General features: G+C 40.8%; 1 protein-coding gene across 2 annotated transcripts; it reads right to left on the bottom strand.

The window, feature by feature from the left end:
• Positions 1-246: 246 nt before the first annotated feature.
• Positions 247-10,522, bottom strand: LOC104596559 (uncharacterized). Of its 2 annotated transcripts, XR_016080597.1 has the most exons (4): positions 9,649-9,785; positions 8,964-9,084; positions 6,503-6,786; positions 247-6,365 (listed from the first exon to the last, which is right to left on the bottom strand). XR_016080597.1 is itself a non-coding variant. In XM_010257789.3 (3 exons), exons 1-3 carry the CDS (start codon positions 9,806-9,808, stop codon positions 6,120-6,122), a joined length of 690 nt encoding a protein of 229 aa, XP_010256091.2. In that variant the 5' UTR covers positions 9,809-10,522; the 3' UTR covers positions 247-6,119. The 2 variants fall into 2 exon arrangements, 1 of the variants encoding a protein (XP_010256091.2); XM_010257789.3 differs by lacking the exon at positions 8,964-9,084 and having other exon boundaries at positions 9,649-10,522.
• Positions 10,523-11,401: the final 879 nt, after the last annotated feature.

Below are 11,401 nucleotides of genomic sequence, written 5' to 3'. Positions count from 1 at the left end.
CAAGAACAACTCAAGACTCCCAAGACTATCAAGATTAGCAAGATAAGGCAAGACTCTTCCAAGACTCTTCCAAGATTATCAAGAAAGACTCCAAGAAGCATCAAGATTAGCAAGATAATCCAAGATACATGCATCTAGGGAGATCGAATGGTGGAGATCGGGCAAAGAGGAATTCGATCCTATCTAGATTAGATGTTTTGATCTATCCTAATTGTTCTTTCCCAGTTCTTTCACAATTTCCAGTTCTTTTACAATTTCAATTTTCAGATGTATTATAAATACTGCTATTTTCCAGTTAATGAACACAATTCATACTTCAGATTTTCAGATTTTCTTGAGTTCTCTTCTTTGAATTTTCACCACCTTTTCTCTCTCCTAGAGAAATCGGTGTTATTCGCTAGGTGCTAGCGAACGCCCGGTGCTTTCATAGCCAGCTCCGGTTCTCATTGCTTCCACGCTGCGTCAGGTGGTATCAGAGCAGGGAATTCGCCCAGTCATATCCAACCCAGATGGTAGCAGTCGCAACCCACCCCGTGACGGAGATCAGGGGTTTCCAGTTGTTTGGAGAGCAATCGAAGAACAACGTACAACCACACGTAACATCGAGCAATAGTTGGCAGAGATGGCTGAACAACTGCAAACCTTGTTATGGGAGATTGTCTCATGGAACCGGGAAAATCCACAGCAGATCGAAGGAGACAACCACGACAGACCACCCGTCGCTACTGCGTCCCGATGTCCAGTTCTTGACGACGACATTGATGATGATTTCGAATTTGGTGGTGCTCTAGTTCTTCCCGACAACGACAGAAACGGTAGAAATTGGCACAATCAAGGTAATTTCAATCCCCGTAGGAATAATGATGAATTTAAACTCAAGGTAGATATTCCTACTTTTAGTGGAGATCTTGGTATAGAGGGACTTCTAGATTGGACTATAGAAGTTGATAAATTCTTTGATTACATGGAGATACTAGAGGAACGAAGGGTAAAACTGGTAGCTTTCCGATTAAAGGGAGGCGCATCTGTTTGGTGGGAACGGATGAGAGAAACCCGAATGAGAGAAGGAAGGGGTCCTGTTCGAACCTGGAGGCGCATGAAACAATTAATAAGAGGTAGATTTTTACCTCCTAACTATGAACAATATATGTTTGAATCTTATCAGAGGTGTGCGTAGGGTTCTCGTAGTGTTAACGAATATACATCTGAATTTTTGAGATTAGCTGAAAGAAACCAATTATCTGAAAGTGATAACCAGCAGGCAGCCCGTTATCTAAGCGGTTTGAGACCGTCCATCAGAGACAAAATCGGTGTACAAATGGTTCTTAGTGTGCAGGAAGCAAGGAACTTAGCCTTCAAAAGCAGAATTAATGTTCTAGGACAAGGCATGCAGTGATAATTATCGCCGGTACAGCAGGAGCGACAACAGACCGGCAACTGTTGATAGGAACAAATCAGTCCCGGCAGTACAACCTTCTCACCTAGCAAGTACAAGTAACGCCGATAAGGCTACTACAGGAGGACATACTCGAGGTAATCCTTCCAATCCTCCTAAACCCAATAACCCTTATGCAAGGCCTGCTCCTATTAAATGTTTTAAATGTAATGAGGTTGGACATAGATTCAGTGACTGTCCCAGGAGAAAAGCAGTTAATATGGTAGAAAGGGAGGAGGAAGAAGTATATTGTGGACCAGATGGGGAGGATGAAGAGGGTCCATATGAACATGAGTATACTTGTGTGGTAAGAAAATTAATGTTGTCCCAGAAAAATAAGGATACTTTTCAAAGGCATAGATTATTTCGTACCAGATGTATTGTCAAGGGAAAGTTATTTGATTTAATTATTGACAGTGGTAGTCAGGAAAATATTATTTGCAGGGATGTCATCCAACAATTACAGCTGATTCCTGAAAAACATCCCAACCCATACACAATTGGGTGGATCAAGGAAGGGGGCGGCGTACGAGTGGAGGAACGCTGCAATGTACCTTTTTCTATTGGTAAGTATCATGATGAAGTATATTGTGATATTGTAGATATGGATGCTTGCCATATTTTGCTAGAGAGGCCTTGGCAGTTTGATACAGATGCAAGGCACATGGGTAGGAAGAATACCTACCAACTTGAAAAAGAGGGTACACGTTATACCTTGTTACCCATAACAGAAAAAGGTATTACGAATACTCCAAAAGCACATGAAAAGAATTTTCTTACCATCACCCATCGTCATGCTGAATTTGTTAAAGAATGTAAGGATACTCATGAGATACATTTGTTAGTAGTAAAAGGAGAAGATGTTAATGGTGAAAATACAATTCCAGCTGAAATACAAGGACTACTGAATGAATTTAATGATATAGTTCCAGAGGAGTTACCAAATGAACTCCCTCCCATGAAATATATACAACACCATATTGATTTTGTTCCAGGTGCTAGTCTACCTAACCTTCCACATTACAGGATAAGTCCTAAGGAGAATGAAATCTTACGGGAAAAGGTAGAAGAATTATTGAAAAAGGGACACATTCAAATCAGCATGAGTCCTTGTGCAGTACCTGCCTTATTAACACCTAAGAAGGATGACAGTTGGAGAATGTGTGTCGACAGCAGGGCCATTAACAAGATCACCATTGGGTACAAATTTCCCATTCCTAGGCTGGACGACATGCTGGACCAACTAAGCGGAGCTGTAGTTTTCTCAAAAATAGATCTAAGGAGTGGATATCATCAAATCAGGATCCGTCCCGGAGATGAATGGAAGACAGCCTTCAAAACTAGAGATGGCTTGTTCGAGTGGTTAGTCATGTCCTTTCGACTAACCAACCCACCCAGCACTTTCATGAGGCTAATGAACTAGGTATTGCGCCCCTTCATTGGTAAATTTGTGGTAGTCTATTTTGATGATATTTTGATATACAACAAATCTATCACTGAGCATGTGGGACATATTAGGGAGGTCCTGAAAACATTAAGGGAAAATAAATTATATGCTAATTTGAAGAAATGCATCTTTATAAATGATAATTTATTATTCTTGGAATTTATTATAAGCAAGGATGGTGTGAAAGTAGATGGGGAAAAGGTGAAAGCCATTAGGGAGTGGCCAACCCCATCCACTGTCACAGATGTCAGGCGATTTCATGGGTTGGCAACCTTCTATAGGCGCTTTATTAAGAATTTTAGTAGTATCATGGCTTCCATTACTGAATGCTTGAAAAAGGGTAAATTTCATTGGGGAGAAGAACAAGAGCAAAGTTTTGCTCTCATAAAAGAAAAATTATGTACTGCTCCTGTTCTTTCCTTGCCAGACTTTAATAAATTATTTGAAGTTGAATGTGATGCTAGTGGAGTTGGCATAGGGGCTGTATTGTCCCAAGAGAAAAGACCCATTGCTTTCTTCAGTGAAAAACTATGTGAAGCCAGGAGAAAGTGGTCTACTTATGACAAGGAGTTCTATGCTGTGGTTAGAGCCTTGGAAACATGAGAACACTATATAATTGCAAAAGAATTTGTTCTCTATACTAACCACCAGGCCCTAAAATATCTTAGTGGGCAAAAGCAATTAATAAGTGATTTACATGCCAGATGGTCTGCTTTCCTAGACAAGTTCCCATATAAAATTGTGTATAAGACAGGACAGCAAAATAAAGTGGTTGATGCACTTAGTAGGCGCGTAGCTCTCATCAAGATCCTCAGTGTTGAGATTGTGGGTTTTGAGTGCCTAAAAGACTTATATGCCCGAGATGAAGACTTCCAATAGGTATGGGAGAAATGTGTGAATAAGCAGCCAACAGAAGACTTCTTTATTTATGACGGGTTCCTTATGAAAGGGGAACAACTGTGTATCCCTTGCACTTCCCTCCGCGAAAAGATCATCAAGGATTTGCATGGGGGTGGATTAGTAGGACACTTGGGAAGGGACAAAACAGTAGAAGCAATTAAGGGGCGATATTACTGGCCGAAATTAAGAAGGGACGTGTCTACCATCGTAAGCAGGTGCTATGTTTGTCAGACAGCTAAGGGACAAACCCAAAACACAGGTCTCTACATGCCCCTACCCGTTCCTACTGCTATATGGGAAGACTTGTCCATGGATTTTGTGCTAGGCCTGCCAAAGACCCAGAGGAACATGGACTCCGTCTTCGTGGTGGTTGACAGATTCTCAAAAATGGCTCACTTCCTCCCATGCAAGAAAACAGCAGATGCATCCGCAACAACCAAATTGTTTTTCAGGGAGATTGTCCGCTTGCATGGGGTACCCAAGACCATCACTTTAGATCGCGACACACGGTTCCTCAGTCACTTTTGGATGACCCTGTGGAGGTTGTTTGATTCATCACTTAATTTCAGCAGTACAGCCCATCTGCAGACAGATGGACAGACAGAAGTGGTAAACCGGACCTTAGGAAATTTAATCCGCAGCATATGCCGGGAGAAGCCAAAACAGTGGGACTTCGCCATTGCCTAGGCTGAGTTCGCCTATAACAATGCAGTGCACAGTTCTACAGGCAGATCCCCATTCTCCATCATATACATGAAGGTCCCTAACCATGCACTGGATTTAGTGAAACTACCCAAAGTACCCAGCGCTAGTATCTCAGTAGAGCAGATGGCAGAACAAATCCAGTCCGTCCAAGAGGCCGTGAAGCGGAAGCTAGAGCAATCCAACGCCAAGTACAAGATAGCCGCAGACAAGCACCGCCGACCTCAAGTGTTTGATGTAGGTGATGAGGTTATGGTCTTTTTAAGGAAGGAAAGGATTCCCGTAGGTACTTACAACAAGTTGAAGCCTCAGAAGTATGGTCCATACAAGATCGTGAAGAAGATTAATGACAATGCCTATGTAGTGGATTTACCATATCAGATGGGTATATCCAAGACCTTCAACGTTGCTGACCTTCACCGGTATTTGCCAGAGATCACACTTGCCTATCCTAATCACGACTCGAGGTCGAGTTCTCTCCAAGTGGGGGAGAATGATGGAGGCCCATCACAAGAAAGCCCATCGCACCCCTAGGGGCGGCAACGCTAGGATAAGGATAAGGCAAGAAGTCAAGATAGAGAAGGAGCTAAGATTATCAAGATTAGTCCAAGAGAGATAAGCAAGAACAACTCAAGACTCCCAAGACTATCAAGATTAGCAAGATAAGGCAAGACTCTTCCAAGATTATCAAGAAAGACTCCAAGAAGCATCAAGATTAGCAAGATAATCCAAGATACATGCATCTAGGGAGATCGAACGGTGGAGATCAGGCAAAGAGGAATTTGATTCTATCTAGATTAGATGTTTTGATCTATCATAATTGTTCTTTCTCAGTTCTTTCACAATTCCCATTTCTTTTACAATTTCAATTTTCAGATGTATTATAAATACTACTATTTTTCAGTTAATGAACACAATTCATACTTCAGATTTTCAAATTTTCTTGAGTTCTCTTCTTTGAGTTTTCGCCACCTTTTCTCTCTCCTAAAGAAATCTGTGTTATTCGCTAGGTGCTAGCGAACGCCCGGTGCTTGCATAGTCAGCTCCGATTCTCATTGCTTCCACGCTGCGTCAGTTGTAACCATTGGAACCACTGTAACTGCCGAAATAATGGAGTTATAGAAAAAAATCTGATTGCAAAAGTCATTGGAACTGCCGAAACTGTGAGGTTTCACCGAAGTTGTAGAAGAAAACCTGAAATGGGGGGACCTTGTGGCAGCACACGAGATCCCCAAGGCCCTGACTGCAAAAGTCATAAGGGTCAGATTCACTGTTTTCTAGACTGGATGGTGGTGGAGGATGAAGAGGAAGGAATAGGGGCGGCCTCAAAGACGGGGTCACCTGGTCGGAACACAGGGGTGTGCAGTCAAGAATACTAAGGGCTGCGGGGAAGATTCAATGTTCAAGGTGAGCACAGTCGTTGATGGTAAGAGAGGCGTCACTACTTTTCCTAGAAGAGGGAAAATGAGCCCATGGAAGCTTTGACAAGGTTGGAAGGGGAAAAAGATGTTCCGAGTGATAAACCCAGAAATAGTTGTCGTTGTCGTTGGGACATTCACTAGAACTTTCATGGCTGCTGCCACCAGACCCGCTGCCGTAGCTTTAACTCTGCAGGAATTCCGGCCAAATCCCAGCTTACCTCCAGGAACAGTCCATCTTTGCAGCTCCAATCTTGCATTGGCCTCCAGTATAGATCGAGGAGTTTCCGAAATCCCAGCTTACCTCTGGTAGCAGTCCATCAATGCCACCACGCCATGGGTTGCAGGGCCTGATGCAGGTTTTGTTGCAGAGATCCTCCTCTTTGTCTCCCTCTTTCCGTCGCTGACTGCCTTCTTTAAACCAAGCTTCGCCTGGCCAAATCAGATCTGCGTTCCTTATTTGCTGTCGAAAGGAAGAAAACGGTAATTCCTTTCGACAGTGAGATAATTCCGTATGATTGTATTTATAGCATGGTATCGATTCAGTTACCTGCTTTTCATAAAAAAAAAAGAAAAGAAAGAAAAAATCGGTCACCTCACCTGGGAAGTAGCATGCTCGAGGTCTTGGAAGGTAATGGGATGATCAGAGAGGACGAAGTCGCCGGAGGGGAACCGAGCCAAGGGTTTCCGACCCAAGTCCATTACAACCTCAATTAGGCGGTGGAGTTCTAGGTGTTTGCTTACCCTCCGTCGCATCTCCTCTAGCAATAGAGCCAATAGGTGTCCCAATTCGACGTCGGATTCATCTTCCACCGTCGAAGAAGAAGAAGAAGCAGCCATGAACCGTACCTTAAGGACCTTATTCAATCTGGGTTCCTTATTTTCTGTCGAAAGGAAGAAAATGGTATGGGTAAAATTGGGTTTTTAAAAAATAATATATGTTATCTGTATACAAATTTAACAGAATATTAATGGATGCAAAGGGTAAGGATAGAGTTAGTCAATTGTCGGAAACAGTAGGGATACACTTAGTCAATTAACTAAATCATAATAGTAGTTTAAGAAATTTATCTAAAAAATTTTAAAAATTGGAAAACGATCAAAACCGTTTGAACGGTTCAAATGATAAACCGACCGGTTCAATGGTTTACTGACCAAAATCAATGATTTTAGGGGAAAAAGCGGTTTTGGAGAAAAATGGAACCGATCAAATGACCGGTTCCCAGTTTTTCCAGTCCGACCGTCCGATCCAATCCGATTTTGAAAACGGTGATTAAAAGGTGCAACAAAAGCATAAGGAATGTTTTATTAGGTGTCTCAGGAAGACCCACGGTATGTCTGTTATTTGTACCTGCCAAGAAAAGTATTTGACAATACCAACGCTCAGCTTTCAACTAACTGGATCTTTTTTTTTTTTTTTTTTTTTTTTTTGAGATTACAACTCTCTTTGCCTAACATGAAAGGCTGGAAAACAATTTCACTCTAAATCTTTGAATTGCATTTCCGGAGAAAAAGATTTGTTCCCTGCCCCCTTTGCATTGACAGTTTGACACAAACACGGATCAAGGGAGAAATTTCTTAATTTGATGATTTAATTTATTGTAGTGGTAGCTAAATTCATAATTAGACCTATTCACAGGTCGGGTTTTGAGCCCAATTTTACACTGTTTCAGGCTCGGGCTTCAGATCAAATTCATTAGAATTTTGACAAAAGCTAATCCCGAACCCAGCCCATGATCAGATCTTTTCACAACTAAATATACTCTCTTTTTCATTTTCCCATTGTAACCCAACTGCTGAACTGGTTATATGATTAGTGTAATCTAGATCCCTCTACGTTCAGGGCAATTTTCCTGCTTGAACACATAGAAACCAAGGGTCCCATTACGCAACACAAAGGGGGACATGATTTTCCTTTCAGAAGAACTGATAAATGTTGCTAGCAGATTTCTCAATCAATATCTCCTAAAATGTTCTATAGAAACTCTGCAGGAAATTTTGTACATTTCTCACTCTTTCATTAAAAAAAAAAATGGGGGATAAGTGGACTGCAACCTGCGTCACAATTTCCTCAATAGGCAGTGGCCAGGCATCTACGATTTAGACTAGCTCACTCTCCAGGGAGAACCTGATTGTGCTGGAATCTAATTCGAAATGTCTTATGTGCATAGAAGGTAAGCACAAAGGTGACATGTGGCACCTTGAGAATGACAAATTTAAGCGTAAAGTAAGAAATAGAAGGCTCAGTTTGGAAAGAATACGTACAGTATAAATATATACAAAATAGTACAAACTGCAAGGTTTGCACTCTACACTACTTCCAAACTGAGCCTCTAACAATTCCAACAAAATGGAAAAATCTGTGCATTCATTTTAGCTCCTTGTGAAAACTTAGTTATGTTTGGTTAAAAATCTGCTTCTAAAAATCACTATTTTGAGAATGAGTTTTGACCCCAAATTATTCTCTTTTAAAGCTTCAAAGAAACAATTCTTAGAATGGGTTTAGTTTTGAGACCAGGAAAAAAGAATTTGGTTTCTACAATTTTTATAAACCCAAACTTAAAACAAAATTCATCGGAATTAATTAATTAAAACCAACCTTAGTTCCCCACTTCCCCCCACCCACTCTCTCTCTCTCTCCTCCCCCCCTCCCCCCCCAAAGCATTCATATTAATTCCTTGTATTTCCAGTTTTAATTGTATGAACTTAAGTTTAATTAACTCAGTCTCTTTTTCCCTTCTCAAGTGTCCTGCTCTAGCTTGGCCTTCCACAGAGATCTTCATTGTATGAACTAAAGAATGCACAGGCAGATCGATCTCATAGAACCCTCAGATCGGTGGAGTCAACCCATGCAATTAGATATCTCGTCTGAGTTTGCTGCCTGGATTATGAATTTGTCTAGTGGGTTTATCCCGTAGCTGGTGCTAGAATCCCATAGATGTGATCTAGATCAAACAGACACCAGTGCAGTCGAGTAGCACTGAATCAACAAACTTAGAAATATTAAAAATACAATATGTTTAATCTGGGGGGATGCATCTCCCAACTCACAACCACTTACGAAAATAATAGTTTTCTATGACTTTATTGGATCTCATGCCATCAATCCGTCATGGTTGGCTTGCAAAGTTGGAATGGGCAAATGTAGGTCTGATCTTGATTTCATTAGTTTTGGAAATCAGCTGAACCAAAAAGAAATCATGAGAATAAAGTTAATACAATGCGACCTCAGTTTCTCAAGAACAAAATCAAGAAACAACAAGCGCCTTATTTCTCCCTGATTCAACTACTAAACCAAATATTTTATTTTCTGCTCCTTTTTTTTTTTCTGAAACCACCGAGAATTCAATGGTTTAGAAATGCTTTTGGTTTCTTGAAAGCTTGAAAATATTCCATTATTTCCACCCTCCATCTAATATGTAAACCATAAATATAATCAAAATTAAGCCAAAAAAGAATAGAAAGTAGAGCAAAACCAGTAGCAAGAATCACGCAAAGATATAAAAAAAGCTAGCACCGAAGAAATGGCAGAATAAAAGCAGGGCAGCAGAAAGAAGTGAAGGACAAATAAGCAAAACTGGGTTCTTCAGTAATGTTTTTACATTTGGTTCTGGAAAGCAAGAAAAGGTTCTGTTTTTTCTCACCCTCTTCTACAGTTGGCTAGTTTCAATAAGTCTACTTTAAAATTTTCTTGTTTTTCCTTTTCTCCAGAGGGAAAAAGAAACAAGGAAAAATGAAGAGCATACCCATCTTAAGAAAAGACAAACTAGCTTCAAGCTTCTCTTTTGAAAGCGTTTCCTGTACAAGACAAGAAAATTGGCCACGAAAAGCTGGAGAGTCATTCCAACCCAGAAGAGGTCCCCCCCGGTTCTGATCAGAACTAGTAAAGCGAGAACGACGATTCATCACCGACTTGCGATGTGCTTGCCGATCTCAGGTACTTCTTGGAAGCAGTAGTAGTCGATTGTGGGGAGGACAAATCCCCTGATCTCCTCCTGAGCAGCTGTCTCATCCCGTCTGCAACTCGGACAGCAGGGTTGGACTTGAATTTCCGACAGAATGACATGTGAGCTTTCATTGCTTCTTCCATTCCAAATGGTTTCTTCCCTCTATTGACCTCATCTCGAACAGCTTCCGAGCACAACCCACAAAGCCATTTTCCGTTAAAATTTGCCTTGACCTCACTAATGTAGTCCTGAGTGCAATCTTCTTTCAATCCGCAACACTCGCATTTCACCAATTCTATCTCCATCTTACTGCTCTTCTCTGCTTCTGGAGCTCTCTTAAGGATCAAAACCAAAGTACGAATTAGGACTGCAGCAAAGTGATTAGAGAATTATTGCTAACTGAGGTTGCTTTTCTATCTTGATTTGCTAGTAGTCATGATGAGGCAGCTCCTCTGCTTTATTTTCTCACTTGGGGTTTTGCTGGTTTTGTTGCCACAGCAACTGGTGTTGGGTCTTGTGTGTGAGAGACCCTTTTATGGTGTGAGACAAAGAGAGGGACCTGTAGCAGGTAAATCTGCAATAATTTCTTCCCTGTTGCAAGGGACCAGGGGAGTGAAAATGAGACAATGTGGTTGGGGGGTCTCATGGTTGGCCTTTCCCTGCATCTGCATTTAAAACTCCATTTGGGGATTGGGGAATAGGATTCTCTACTCCCCATGTCATTTTCTGGTCTGTTTTTAATCCTTTTTAACTTCACTCCTGAGTTTTTATTGTTTGATTGACGGTTACTTTCGGTTAGCATGCTGGGATGGTCTGGCTTGGTTGGCTTGACTTAGCTCAGCTAAGGTGGGCTTGGACTACTAGGCTTCCTGTTTTCTGATTGATTACTTCTAGGTTAATGCATTTTATCAACTACTTGATTTCTTTCTTTGATTGTAAATCAAGCTCTCTGGATTCAACCGAGTCCACATCACTAGTGCCAATTATTGATATAGTTGGGAGCCTGAGTCCAACCCCTTGAGACCAATTAAGGGATGTGGTTGTTCAACCTCCTTGTTTGACGATTTGAGCTCTTACTCATTTTTATTGATAGGATCAATTGTCCAGGAAAAATGAAATAAATACAAAAAGGGTATTAGTTAACCAATTATTTGTTCATTTTCAATAAAATAATGAACCCACAATTGATAAGTCTTTTAGCTTAATGCTTTCGAATACCATTGATTTAGTAAAGAAAATTTGGTGGATATCAGTCTACAAATTAATATTCTTCTAAAAATTAACGGCTTTATATCAACCCTAATTATTATTAGCATATATTCCTTCTTAAGCTATTGTTTTTTTTTTTTTTTTTTTCTGGCTCAAGCACAACAAGACCAACTTCCCCACATCACCTGGCTCATCAGTCATCACCCTTTCTTTTTAATAAACAGTAAATGGAAATTTCGTTCATCCTTCTCATCCTCAGGTGGGCCATTCTATCACTTTGCACAGACATGTGTTTGATGACAACCTTGCTGTAATGCTAGGGAGACAACTAGTTATTCACTGT

The sequence above is a fragment of the Nelumbo nucifera genome, chromosome 1 (genome assembly GCF_055504915.1).
Source record: "Nelumbo nucifera cultivar China Antique chromosome 1, China Antique-T2T, whole genome shotgun sequence".
Taxonomy (NCBI): domain Eukaryota; kingdom Viridiplantae; phylum Streptophyta; class Magnoliopsida; order Proteales; family Nelumbonaceae; genus Nelumbo; species Nelumbo nucifera.
This window is presented reverse-complemented; position numbering and strand designations above follow the sequence as displayed.